Here is a 15,278-nt window from a genome sequence, read left to right as displayed (position 1 = left end):
TCAATAAAGAGTGTTTTGCATAAAGCTTCTAATGAATTCCACTTGAAAAAAATCTTTTCTTAAAGTGTGTGGTTTCTGTCTTTATATAAAGTCAATGAAGATATCAAGATGAAGAAAGCAGAGATTGAGATGATCCCTAGTTATTACTTTTATGGGAGAATGTGGCAACCTCAATTTCTCTATATCAGTGGTTCCTTACCTGGGGGTAATAACCGCCCTGAGGGGTAAAAAGTAATTTGCTGAGAGGTAAAAGCAAAAGGTTCTGTTTCGTGTCAGTCATGAAACTACATTATTTTTAAAGGATCATTACAATTTTTTACTATTTCATAAGAGTGTAATATAGATTACATAAGTTACTAATAATTACATTTTTTACTTCAAAACTAGCATTAGCACGTGAAATAGTGTGGTGGACATCACAGCATGTGAATCGAATGTATGAACATCTTCCTCACACAGTCCACCACAACAAACAAACTTTCTACTTTGTACCATGCATCTATGGCAGTAAAATTGAGACATATGGATCACATATGTTTAAAATATTTCATGAAAATACCTTGTGCAAATTGTAGTAAGTTCTTGCAATTGACGAGAAATTGTTCATTAATCAGTTTGCATCAATAAATGAACTAATTGACAGCACAACACAACAGTAATTTTGGAATGGCTATTACAATGTTGTAGGGCCTACAGATTATTATTATTATTATTATTATTATTATTCTTTCTTTTCTCAGACGTTATGTCTAGTCAAAAATAAAAGTGACGCGGACCTTGATCAAGTGTGACTTCCTTTTAACTGTACAGTATATGTTACATTGCATTTAGGAACTTTTAGGTAGTTGAACATGTATCAATAATTACAGATTTCTGTAGTTGTGTATATACATTTGGATGTATTGCGTTGATGTACTGGTGGATATTGTGTGGTATGACTCCTGTAGTTGATAGTATAATTGGTATAATGTTAACTTTATCCTGATGCCACATGTCCTTGACTTCCTTAGCCAGTTGGATGTATTTTTCAATTTTTTCTCCTGTTTTCTTCTGTGTATTCACTGTATTGGGTATGGATATTTCGATTAGTTGTGTTAATTTCCTCTTTTTATTGGTGAGTATGATGTCACGTTTGTTATTTGGTGCTGTTTTATCTGTTATAATGGTTCTGTTCCAGCATAATTTGTATTCATCATTCTCCAGTACATTTTGTGGTGCATACTTGTATGTGGGAACATGTTGGTCATTAGTTTATGTTGTATGGCAAGTTGTTGATGTATTATTTTTGCTACATTGTAATGTCTTCTAGGGTATTCTGTATTTGCTAGTATTGAGTTTGAAACTCTTTGCCTTTAAATATGTCTGCTTGTGTCTGTATATGTATGGATGGATGTGGATGTGGATGTGGATATGTGTGTGTGTGCACGCGTGTGTGTGTGTGTGGGGATTGGAATGACTCCTTACCCTCTCCCTTCAAACCCACATCCTTTCGTCTTTCCCTCTCCTTCCCTCTTTCCTGAAGAAAGCTAGAAATTGTGTGTGTGTGTGTGTGTGTGTGTGTGTGTGTGTGTGTGTGTGTGTGTGTGTGTGTGTGTGTTATTTTATTGTGCCTGTCTACCGGCGCTTTCCCGCTTGGTAAGTCTTGGAATCTTTGTTTTTAATATATTTTTCCCATGTGGAAGTTTCTTTCTATTTTATTTACATTGTTAAATAACTTAGTTAGATGAGAATGTGTTGCGGTGAACTTCTTTAGCCAGAAATTTGCTATTTAACTTTTCAAGGGGCTTTCCAATTCTGAGTAGAATTAATTGCTTGGGTGACTTCATGTTGCAAAAGTATCACTTCAGTCATTTGTTGTATCATCTTGTATGCGTCTGTTTCTGCTTGTATCCACCGTGCATGCCTGTTATGCTGTACCGGGTTTGACCATATGTTGCTCCAGAAGTGTTCCATGTCTGTTATGTTTGGTGGATTGTCTATTTTAATGTGTGTGTTATATATTGCCTGGTAAAATTTCTTTTGGTTTGTGTTGAATGTTTGGTTTTGTTTCCTTCTATTTTCACTTTTTTTGTATCTTCTAAGTCGTTTGGCCAATGCTTGTCATTTCTGCTTCTTTTCATCTAATTGCTCTATTGCTTCTTCTTGTGAGATTGTACCTAACCTTTTTCGTTTTTTGTCTGACATTTCATTTCTTATAAATTGTGTTAGCTGTCTGATGTCTTTTCTCAGTTTTTCTATTCTGGTCTGTAGCCTATGTTGGTTTTGTGGGTTTCTTCTGTGTATTGGCTGGTTCTGATCTCTGCCTAGTGTGTATATTTAGTGTAGTGGCTCTGAGCCCTATGAGACTTAACATCTATGATCATCAGTCCCCTAGAACTTAGAACTACTTAAACCTAACTAACCTAAGGACATCACACAACACCCAGCCATCATAAGGCAGAGAAAATCACTGACCCCGCCGGGAATTGAACCTGGGAACCCGGGCATGGGAAGCGAGAACGCTACTGCACGACCACAAGATGCGGGCTATTTAGTGTAGTGAGTGCTCCTATATAAACCAGTAGTTTTAACTCTTCCATAGTTGTATTTTCATTTATTTTGTTGTGTATGATTGTTTTGATATTTGTTATTGTTGTTTCGACTTGTGGGTTATCTGGTGGTCTATGCAAGAATGGTCTAATGTCTGTATTTGTGTGTTTGTATTCTATATGTATCAGTTGAAATTTTTCTTCTGTATCTAACATGCGTGTCACTTCGTGTTCTATTTGAGCTTGTTCTGGTGGCTGTCCTAAGATTTCGTTTTCCTCCGATTGTTTAATTGATGCATGTTGTTCTTTGTTTGCTTGCTCTGGGATGTTTGAGTCCATTACTGTATTTTCTTTTTCTTCTTCTTCTTCTTCTTCTTCTTCTTCTGATTGCACATTATTTTGTTCCAGTATTTGTTGTACTTGTTGTTTGATGTTTTCTAATCGTGTTATTTTTTATTAGCACACGGATCTGATCAGCTAGTCATGGTTCTGTTAAAAATTTTAATTCTGGGTATCTGGTAATAAATATTGTGTATACTTGTGACCTGTATCCAGTTGTGTTGGTTCCTAAGTTTGTTGCTTGGTAATAACAGGACATGAGGTGTCTGTTAACTTCATCTGACCATCTCATCCTCTGTCTTTGTTTTCCTTCTAGAGTGGTTGCAGGAAGCATATCCTTCAAAACACCTCTATTTGGATTTAAATCATTTTTCATGTGGCTAGCAGTGTCATTACCATTGTGGACGGGCATATGGTTCAAGCGTCGTCCCCGACCATGACAGCGCTTGTCCGAGGCTTATTATTATTATTATTATTATTATTAGTGGCAGTAATCAGATACAAAGCATTGGTAGCTTGGAAAGTCTTACAGTTTTGGCCATTTCAGAACAAAGTAGTCCGGCAATCAAGTGAATTACAAATAATAATAATAGTGTAGACATTGTAGCAAAGTCATAAGGGAGAGGAATAGTGCAGAGGAAAAATGTTTTGTAACAAGTGTCTGCTTTCAACATCTTTTCTGAAGAGGAGTAGACTAAGGCTTAATAAAGCACTTAAGGAAACTAAATATAATTTACCTTTTGTCAGTTTAAAAATAAAAGTATTCAGAGAAAATTATTCTTAATTTTAAAGTGTATTTATCACTAATGTCCATGACAGCATGGGGAGGGAAGGGGGGCAGGGTTAATAGGGTACTAGCTAACATCTGAGTGCAGTCACAGGTAGTGGTCTGAGAAGAGCTGGGAACCACTGCTCTATGTTCTCCATTAAACCAAGATGGATTATTGCTCTCCCACTTGTGTTACCATATTTGGTATGTACCTATTCACAGCACACTAGTCCGGTCTTTTGTGGGCCAGTTTGGTATTAAAACAAAAGACAACAGGCACAAAGCCAAAATGTTAACCATGCTTTTAACGTTCAATAAATTCTTAGCAGCTATGGAATCTTTCAGAAACAAACAATTATTGACCAACATACTAAATTCTGACTTTCATAATAAATCCACATATGCTGATCCCTACTTGAGTATCATTACCTGACCAATGCCGAAACTCAGGAAAATGCACTACTGCCATAAAAAATGCAATATTCAAAAACAACCGAAACTATTTAAGATGAATAGGAAGTCACATTTTGACAAAATCCCTGTTTGATTTCACACTGCATATTCAGCTTAGCCAATATTTATAGAGAATATCTGATGCAGTAAACACTTCTATATGAATTAGAAGAACACAGATTGTGTCCATTTACAAGAAGAATGAAAGCACGCAATTAGACCCAAAAATCCAAAGCACTTATTTCTCTCCGGATGCTGGAAAATATTCTACACTTTAATATCATGTCAGTTATTTGGGATATGTAGGATGGTAGGAAATGGGAAAGTGCATGGTATATGCCGATAAAGTGTCACATAGTACACACTAGTGAAAACAACCTATTTTTGAGTTCTGCTCAATATTTATTGTGCTTGTCACAGTGATATCATATAGGTGCTCTGGTAACTTGAATGGAAACAGGTAAATGTAGCAGTCTCATGAAACCCTGTTTGAAAATTTAAGCCAGTATTTAAGGGGAGTTGGAACACCCTATCCCAACAATGTTAAATTTAGTGACTCTGCTGCCCTGTATTTCAGGAAGCACTGTACCCATTGACATGAAACTTTTACAGGACATTAAACTATCTTCTGAGTCTACTGAACTACAATAATTGCATTTCAGTCACTGCTTTCGGAAACACAATTTTTTTAATTACATGGTTAAAATTTTGTGTACATTTTTTGTACATTATCCTAAATAATTTTAATTATACACAACTTTATGTTGTTCTTTTAGATCAGTAGACTCAGTATATGTATGTTATTACTCTTTGAAAATTTTGTGCTCGAAATGGTTTCTGAGATTTAGGAACAAATGCAAGAGAAAATGTTAATTTTCAGGAACAGATCCTAACGTTTAAAGAGATAGTAACTCACTTAATATATGCTTAATTTTATATTTTAGTCACACAGAAGCACATTGCACCATACTTTTTCTAAGTTTTTGCTTCTTTTCTTCATCTGGACTAATTAGTAGCCATCTGTGCTGCATACTTTGCTTTATCAATGTGAACCTTGTCCATCTGTTCAAGTTCTATGATGCAGTTTGCTCCAAGATTAATCCCCATATGCTGTAGCACTTACACCCTACCAATGTTGCCATCATTAAAAGCAATAACAGCATCACTGACCCCCTCTTTAGTGTCTACATTCCAACAAAAACATTTTTTGGTAAGCAAATCTATATAAGATTGAACAACTCATTGGGATTTTGAGTATGACCATGCAGACACTTCTTTAGTAATTCAGGATTTACCAGGTCTATGTAAATAGGTTTTATGATATCCATGACTGCTGCTGGGATGGAATGTTTATGGCTGTATGAACTGTCTGAGTATTGGGTATTGCAGTAATTGCACCATGAATCAGGTCCAGGAGGGCAACAGTGGTGTACTGGTTTTTAATCAGTTGACTGTCTGTGGATGAGGGTAGCCCATACTGCCTGCTTCATTTTCAACAGATCCACAGTATTATTTCTAATGGCCATCCCATAAAACTGCTGTAGTTCATCAATCATTTTGTCTGTCAGCCTGCCTCTTATGGTTTTACCATCAGAAAGTTTCTTGTCTCTCAAATTTTGTTTCAACTTCCTCAGCATGGTGCCTATCCTCTTCTGGACATTAACTTTTATAACACAGCAATCCACAGCCTTCTATATAAAAAATTACCAATTTTATTAGATCTTGAAGTAACGTATGTAAAAATTTTAACATTTTCAACCAGTGTAGATTATATTTAAAAAAAATTAAAATACTTCCCACGTGAGTTTATAAGTGATATACATATCATTTTATTCAGAAAATTGCAAATTTAATAATGATATAAAAATCCAAAAATGTGAAAAAAGATTATTTTCTGTTCTAACTCCCCTTAAGGTAGACTGAGGAGCTGTCTTACTACTTACTACTTCTAGCCTACATTGCGTGAGGATAAGATAGGAGCCCATAGGGTGGGTATTGCAGTACACAGTCAGTCATTTTTCTGGAAGACTAATTATTCTTCTGACTTTGTTTTGTAAACCTAGGCTTATGGAGAAAGTTGCTCTAAATACTGAATCTTCTTGCTACTACTTTCATTATATGTTAGTTCATTAAACTTTTATTCTCCTAATGTAGTTCACTCCTTACCTGTTTTCTTTGGAACTGGCATTGATTCTCCAGTGATGAGAGATTCATCACATGTTGAATGGCCGAATATAACTTTACCATCAACAGGAACTTTGGCACCAGGAACAACCTGTAATAAGGTGACAAAAGTGTAAGTCAGACCCCAACATCAAAATCATTCAAATGCTGAAACAACATATATATATATATATATATATATATATATATATATATATATATATATATATATATATATATATATATATATATATACAGAAAGAAACTTCCACATGGGAAAAATATATTAAAAACAAAGATTCCAAGACTTACCAAGCGGGAAAGCGCCGGCAGACAGGCACATGAACAAAACACACAAACACACACACAGAATTACGAGCTTTCGCAACTGGCAGTTGCTTCGTCAGGAAAGAGGGAAGGAGAGGGAAAAATGAAAGGATGTGGGTTTTAAGGGAGAGGGTAAGGAGTCGTTCCAATCCCGGGAGCGGAAAGACTTCCCTTAGGGGAAAAAAAGGACAGGTGTACACTCGCACACACACACACACATATCCATCCGCACATACACAGACACAAGCTTCCCTTAGGTCTGTGTATGTGCGGATGGATATGTGTGTGTGTGTGTGTGTGTGTGTGTGTGTGTGTGTGTGTGCGCGAGTGCGAGTGTACACCTGTCGTTTTTTTCCCCTAAGGGAAGAGAGAGAGAGAGAGAGAGAGAGAGAGAGAGAGAGAGAGAGAGAGAGAGAGAGAATTCGTGTGAACAGTAGATTCTTCTTCAATACCAACATTCATTGTTTCCAAAGACATATTGGAACACTCATATTACCTTCAAGACATCACCTCGCTGCACTAAGTCAACACTGATTTGCTTCTCTGATAGAATGTTAAAGTCATCTCCAAGTGTCACAAGGAGAGCTTCTGTTGCCTTTAGTGAAAGCAACTTTGACAGAGCCTCAGATGTTTTACCCTGCAAGATAAAGCCATTTTGGCACCATTATAACCAGAAAAATTTGCCACTAAAAGTGTACATAACAACAACAACTTGCAAGACATAAATACACGATTTATTGTGTATTGTATAACTAAGGTAAGAACATTAAATGCAACATTTTAATGATACATTATGAAATCTGTTAATGTCGTGCGACTGATACATTTGTCCCTCTGCAAAATAAGATGGTCAACACCTTCAAGGAAACATTTTTGTGGTTGCCTACAGAACCATGATTGTACCCAAGCTTGCACCTCTTTGTCTGAAGCAAATTTACAACTATCAATATCTTTCTCCAGAGCAATAAAAATATGTAGATGCATGGCGAGAGATCAGAACTGTATGGAGGGCGTGTAAAGGCTTCCCAGCGAAACTTCTGCTGCATACTCAAAACCATCTAGGCAACATTCATTCTTTCACAAGATAATGTACACCCACTCATTATAGTCAAGTGTGATAATATTAAGCTGACAGACTGTGAAAGGCCTAGAATGCAAAACAAAAGACACGTAATTGGCTTGAGAATATACTAAAGTTGCTCAAGAACTTGAGAATATGCAAAATCTGCTCAAGAGCTCAGGAAATGCATATACAACAGAAAGATGCTGATGTATTGGAGAAAGATGTCCTATGATGTTTCCAATTATGAGTTCAGGAATAGCTACACTAATTAGGTGAAGGTCAGAAACATGATAGTAACTTGCAAATTATTTTGGCTTTGAGAAATGTGCATGCACAAAATAGTTTCATATGATGTGTTGTTCAGAGAAGATGGAAGCAAATAGCAGACCTTCTAAAATAATTCAGAAAAAAAGGAAAAGCAACTGCACATACCTTCACAAAGCATTCAAAAGAATGTTGTGACATGGTACACAAGCATTTGGTTTCAAAATTGCCACAAGTCATTGGCCACAGGATAGAGAGAATTCTCAGAACTTAAGTTGGTAGAGCAAAAAATGGATGGAAGGTGTTATCTCAATTATTGCAAATAATTTGACAGGTTTAATGCCAAAAACAATTTAGCTTAATTTCCCACAAATGAAGGCCATTACTGTAGAACTCACCACATGGCTGAGAATGAAACAAAATATCTTTGTCCAAACCACCTTTATTCAAAATCTTATAAATCTGGAAGTTCTTTGCCAATTCCTTTGAAATTTTGCCACAATATTGCGTTTGAATATGAGTGTTTTTTATATACCTATTTTTTAAACATTGTTATGAAAAATCTCAATAAGTTCTTGACCAATTTACTTCAAATTTTTACTGTAATAAATGTTTGCAAGTGTATATATATATTAGTGAAATGTTAGCAAACAAGAAGGTTCTGTTTACGGCTTACCAGGTTATAATTAGAATACAACTACAGAATCTGAATTTGCAACAACAATAAAAATGGTCAAGCTCAAAGAGAGGGGAGGGGGGAGGGGAGAGAAGAGATGGATGGAGAGGGGAGGACGAAATGGACATAGAAAACAGAAAGGAGGAGATGGACAGAGAGAGGAGGGATGAGGTGTTGGACAGACTGGGGGGAAGGAAGAGACAGCGGAAACAGGGGGAAGAAGGAGATTGGTATATTTATCTAATTCCCACAGATATTAGAAACATGTGCTTTCTCTATTCTTTCTTTCACATTTAACAAGCCTGAACCACAGCAACGTGGGGCTGTGAACAACTACTTCAACATAAAAATAGTGTGTGATATATATTTAGGGTTTTGTAGGGAAAGAATTGGAGCTCATTAAGGATGGATCTACAAACAATGTTTTAATGAAGATTTTAGTCTTCCTTTCTATAGTCCATAATGGACACTTGGCTAAAATGTGATACCTGGAAAAGTAATAAGTGTATTTCAATTGCATAAAAAAAATTGAAACAATAAAAAATCCTCATGAGCTACATCTGTGAAAGGCAGAGATCGTGAGAGCTCAGAAATGAAAAGAAAGGAGCTTCTTTAGAAACTCTTAAGTTTCAATTTGCAAAAGACACTAACTTGTCCTGACATTCCAAAAACTTTTACTATAGTCAGTTACTGGTGCATAATCTTGGTATTCATGACCATAATAGTGAAGAGTCTTCAATGCTTATGTGGCTTCAAGGGCTTTCTTTAAAGAGAAGCAGTCTACACTGAATCACGTATAATCCAATACTTTAGGAAGAAACTGAATAATGACATGAAGGATATTGTAACATATTCTGACAGCAGTGGTAGACAAAACAGGAATTCCAAAAATACTATGGAAAGAAGTTAATCCTGCTTTCAAACAGGTATAGTGTTTTCACCAACAGTATTTGACAAGTCTACCAAATGATGTTGATTTTGCTGTCACTGACAAAAATAACATTTCTGTGTCCCAACACTGGAATGAGTTCAATCTTCAGAGCGTATAAGAACAAAGTGTTTCAGGTGGTGAGAATGCAGGTACATGAATGTGCCACTGGCTGTCAGGGTTAAAAGAATTGTTATTCACAGAAGTGAAAGCAGAAGCAAAATGTAAGACCAACTCCACAACTACAGAATTAGTACCAACAACAGAAACATCAGCAGCTTCACAAGAAACAGGAAACTGACAAACAAAAACATCAAGATCATGCCAGGATGCCCTCCTATCCATTCCAGCAACAGAAGACTACATTACATCTGAGAACATAACTCCAGTCATCCACAAGACTACAAGATCACTGTGCAGGAAACATATATCTTTAGCACTCAGTCAGGATTTTTTAGTGGCAACACATGACAAAAACCCACAGATAAAATATCAAACCAATGCTTGACACAAAACAAATACAAACAAGTTTCAAAGTTCAAAATTAAATTTAAATTTTGTTGTACTTCCTCAGAATTTGCAGTCATTACTAAGTAAGATGGATGACATTCAAGTACTACTAGAAAATTAGTTAAAAATATATTACTATGTACAACAGAACACTGGCTTGATGAGGGAAACCTTCAATGGTAGGTTTCCCAAATTATGCATTAGGTAGTAATTTTTGTTGATAAAATTACAAATATGGCAGTAGTTGTAGCTATGTATAAAAAAGTATACATTGCAAAATCCACAATGGAAAAATCAACAATTATAGAAAGAATATATCGCTTCTCACAGTAAAGATGACATGCTGAGTTGCAGACAGGCACAGCAAAACGACTGTTACACATTAGGCTTTCAGCCAAATCCTTCATCAGAAACAAAAAACGCATACACATTCACACAAGCAAGTACACATCACACACATTGGCCGAAAGCTTAATGTGTGACAATTTTTTCATTGTGCCTGCCTGCAACACAATGTGTCACCTTTATGGTTAGTAGCAACCTATCCTTTCCATAATTGATAAAATACACATTGTGAAACAATACATTTTCCTAAAGAAAAAGTTAAAGATAAACGTCCTGAGAGATTAGGAGTTTAAATATTAAATGCAAGAATAGTTGTATTTTGTTTGTACAGAGCATCAACTGGTGATATTAACAACTGTTTAGAAAGTATGGAATCACTGCTCAGTAAACTAAAACACAAAAACAAATGAGTAATTCTATATGGTGGTTTCACAAACTTTGCAAAGGACTAAAATAGATAACAGCTTTACTGAGCCTCCTTTCAACCGTGGACATACAAGCTACCAGAGAAACATCAACATGTATCACAAAAACATCAGCCTCGACAGCTGACCAGATATTCATTAACACGCAAATGAACTAACATAAGACACAGGACACAGACTTTTGAGGACCACTTAGCACAAAAATGTACTCTTTGCTTAGGAAAACAACTTAACCACTTAACTAGTTAATAAACACCAGTACATGCTACAGTGATGAGATTATATAAATTACTTTCACCACTACTTGAGCAGAGAAAACTAAAAAGTCAGTACTTAAAACCTCAGGCCCCTCAGAACGACTAACACTTCAATCCATAGAACTTCTCACCCCACTCAAACCAAGCAACCCCACCTACATCCTAAGATTCACAAACCCAATCATCCTGACTGTCCTATAGTTGCTGGCTTCAGAGCACCACCGAACGTATACCTTAGTTTATCAACACCTGCAACCCATAGTACAAAAACTTCCTTCCTTTATCAAAGATACCAACCATTTCCTAGATTGTCAGAAATCGGTGCCCATCCCACTCCCACCACACACCTTGCTTGTCAACATTGATGCCACCTTCCTCTATACCAACGTCCCCTTCGTACATGGTCGGTCTGCAGCTGAACATTTCCTCAGTCAGCACTCACCGATTCCAAACCTATGACATCCTCCCCACTCACTTTAGTCAACTTTATACTTCCATCAACTACTTCACCTTTGAGGGGCAGACATACAAACAGATCAGGGGTATGGCCATTGGAACCACAATGGCTTCTTCCAATGTCAACCTTTTCACAGGTTGGTTGGAGGGGACTTTCCTGGGATCCTTAAGTCTTCAGCACCTGGTTTGGTTTAGATACACTGATGACATCTTTACCGTATGGACTCACAGTGAGGCTGACCTGCTAAAATTCCAGGAATCTCTGAATACCTTCACCCATTTAAATTTCTCAAGGTCCTATTCCGAATCCCATTCTACTTTCCTTGATGTTGATCTCATCCTCACCAAAGGCCAGCTACACACTTCTGTCCACATTAAACCCATCAACAAACATGAGTACTTACATGTTGACAGTTGCCATCTGTTCCATGTCAAACGTTGTCTCCCATAGAGCCTTGGTATCTGCGGCAAACATATTTGTTTGGATGCAGACTCTTTATAGCAATACACCACCATTCTCACCTCAGCCTTCACTGCATGTAGTTACCCCACCAGTCTAGTTAAAAAGCAGATTTCCTGGACCATCACAAACAATCCTCACACTGCTGATCCCTCCACAAAACAGCTTCAGATCACACCACTGATGACTTAGTATTATCCTGGTCTGGAATGCGTTAATCAGCTACTTCAACAGGGCTATGCCCTGAAATGAGATCCATTCTGTCTGAAATTTTTTCCACCACACCTAGAATAGCTTTCTGTTCCCTTCCAATCTCTGCAGTATTCTTGTCTGACCCTATGCTCCTTATGCACCCATCTCGCTACCCTATGGCTCCTACTCCTGTGACTGTCCCCCCTGCAAGACTAGCTCTGTGCACCCTCTTACCACCATCTATAAGATCCCTGTGACTGGCAAAACATGTATTATCAAAGGGAAATCCACCTTGAAACGAAACATGACATGTACCAGCTATTCTGTAAACACTGTTCAGCCTTCTACATCAGCATGATTATCACCAAATTGTCAATTAGGATGAATGGGCATAGGGAAAGAGTGTATACTGGCAACTCGCAATATCCTGTTGTAGAGCATGCTCTACAACATGACATTTGTGATCTCGGTGCCTGTTTCACCATACGCGCCATTTGGATTCTTCCCCCAGACACCAGTTTCTCAGAACTCCGCAGGTGGGAACTAGCACTGCAAGATATCCTCGGTTCTCGCCACCCACCTGGCCTTTATTTATGTTAATTTCTTCCATCTCAACATCTCTTCATTGTAACTATTCTTTGCTCCACTCCGTTTTTGTTTTCTACCCCTTTTATTGTCTTACACATCTATTTTTTACCACCCCCCTCCCACCTCTATTACATACAACGCACTTAGTTTTTCACTCTTATTAACTTGTGCACGAGATTTTAGTAGTAATCTCCATCTTGCATCTTATTCCGTCTTCCACCCATAAGCTCTCAGGTTTTCTAATCTCACCCAATGCAGTCCCCAACAATTAGGCTTTCCTTCCCATCTCACACAGTTAAGTCTCCCCTGACCAACAGTTCTGGGTGACTTTCCCAAAATTTACCCCTTTTCCTAGACCTCTCCACTCCTTTTCCTTCACCCTTCTTCTGTCCCCTTCAACCCTACTGCCCGAAGGAGCCACTGGCTCCAAAAGCTTGCCAATCACAACAGCCTTTTATGTGTGTGTTCTGCCGCTGCTTGGTGAGTAGATTTTTTAACTATCCAATTAAATACTGTATATTGAAAACAAAGATGCCAAGACTTACCAAGCGGGAAAGCGCCGGTAGACAGACACAATAAATAAAACACACAAAGACACACACAGAATTTCTAGCTTTTGCAACCGACGATTGCTTCTTCAGGAAAGAGGGAAGGAGAGGGAAAGACGAAAGGATGTGGATTTTAAGGGAGAGGGTAAGGAGTCATTCCAATCCCGGGAGCGGAAAGACTTACGGTGTACACTCGCGCGTGCGTACACAAACACACACACACACACACACACACACACACACACACACACACACACACACACACACACATATCCGCACATACACAGACACAAGCAGACATTTTGCCTTTACATTTTGCCTTTACAAATACTTCCAGAAACTACTTCATGACATTTAAATATATACTCAATGTTAACAAATTTTTCTTCTTCAGAAATGCATTCCTTGCCATTGCCAGTCTACATTTTACATCCTCTCTCCTTCGACCATCATCAGTTATTTTGCTCCCCAAATAGAAAAACTCCTTTACTACTTTAAGTGCTCATTTCCTAATCTAATTCTCTCAGCATCACCCGATTTAATTCGACTACATTCCATTATCCTCGTTTTGCTTTTGTTGATGTTCATCTTATACCCTCCTTTCAAGACACTGTCCATTCCGTTAAACTGCTCTTCCAAGTCCTTTGCTGTCTCTGACAGAATTACCATGTCCTCAGCGAAAATCATAAAGTTTTTATTTCTTCTCCATGGATTTTAATACCAACTCCGAACTTTCCTTTTGTTTCATTTACTGCTTGCTCAATATACAGATTGAATAACATCAGGGATAGGCTACAACCCTGTATCACTCCCTTCCCAACCATTGCTTCCTTTTCATACCCTTCGACTCTTGTAAGTGCCATCTGTTTTCTGTACAAATTGTAAATAGTCTTCCGCTCCCTGTATTTTACCCCTGCCACCTTCAGAATTTGAAAGAGAGTATTCCAGTCAACATTGTCAAAAGCTTTCTCTAAGTCTACAAATGCTAGAAATGTAGATTTGCCTTTCCTTAATCTTTCTTCTGAGATAAGTCGTAGGGTCAGTATTGTGTCATGTGTTCCAACATTTTCCCCGAGGTCAGTTTCTATCAGTTTTTCCATTCGTCTGTAAAGAATTTGTGTTAGTATATTGCAGCTGTAACTTATTAAACTGATAGTTCGGTAATTTTCACATCTGTCAACACCTGTTTTCTTTGGGATTGGAATTATTATATACTTCTTGAAGTTTGAGGGTATTTTGCCTGTCTCATACATCTTGCTCACCAGATGGTAGAGTTTTGTCAGGACTGGTCCTCCCAATGCTGTCAGTAGTTCTAATGGAATGTTGTCTATACCGGGGGCCTTGTTTCGACTCAGGTCTTTCAGTGCTCTGTCAAACTCTTCACGCAGTATCGTATCTCCCATTTCATCTTCATCTACATCCTCTTCCATTTCCATAATATTGTCTTCAAGAGAATCGCCCTTGTATAGACCCTTTATATACTTCGTCCACCTTTCTGCTTTGCCTTCTTTGCTTAGAACAGGGTTTCCATCTGAGCTCTTGATATTCATGCAAGTGGTTCTCCTTTCTCCAAAGGTCTCTTTAATTTTCCTGTAGGCAGTATCTATCTTACCCCTAGTGAGATAAGCCTCTACATCCTTACATTTATCCATCCCTGCTTAGCCATTTTGCACTTCCTGTCGATCTCATTTTTGAGATGTTTGTATTCCTTTTTGCCTGCTTCATTTACTGCATTTTTGTATTTCCTCATTTCATCAATTAAATTCAATATTTCTTCTGTTACCCAAGGATGTCTACTAGCCCTCTTGTTTTTACCTACTTGATACTCTGCTGCCTTCACTATTTCATCCCTCAAAGCTACCCATTCTTTTTCTACTGTACTTCTTTCTCCCATTCCTGTCAATTAATTGTTCCCTTATGCTCTCCCTGAAACCCTGTACAACCTCTGGTTCTTTCAGTTTATCCAGGTCCCATCTCCTTAAATTCC

General features: G+C 37.6%; 1 protein-coding gene across 8 annotated transcripts in view; it reads right to left on the bottom strand.

The window, feature by feature from the left end:
• The window catches only part of LOC126285025 (copper-transporting ATPase 1), a 535,387-nt gene that overhangs the window by 233,952 nt on the left and 286,157 nt on the right, over positions 1-15,278 (bottom strand). For all 8 annotated transcript variants that reach the window (XM_049984341.1, XM_049984343.1, XM_049984345.1 and 5 more), the window contains 2 exons: positions 7,076-7,216; positions 6,256-6,364 (listed from right to left, as the gene is read on the bottom strand). In XM_049984341.1, coding sequence (XP_049840298.1) covers positions 6,256-6,364; positions 7,076-7,216 — 250 coding nt within the window. The remainder of the gene's footprint in view (positions 1-6,255; positions 6,365-7,075; positions 7,217-15,278) is intronic.

Source organism: Schistocerca gregaria, chromosome 8 (assembly GCF_023897955.1).
Source record: "Schistocerca gregaria isolate iqSchGreg1 chromosome 8, iqSchGreg1.2, whole genome shotgun sequence".
Lineage (NCBI taxonomy): Eukaryota > Metazoa > Arthropoda > Insecta > Orthoptera > Acrididae > Schistocerca > Schistocerca gregaria.
The sequence above is the reverse complement of the archived record's forward strand: the minus strand, read 5'-3'. Positions and strand labels throughout refer to the sequence as shown.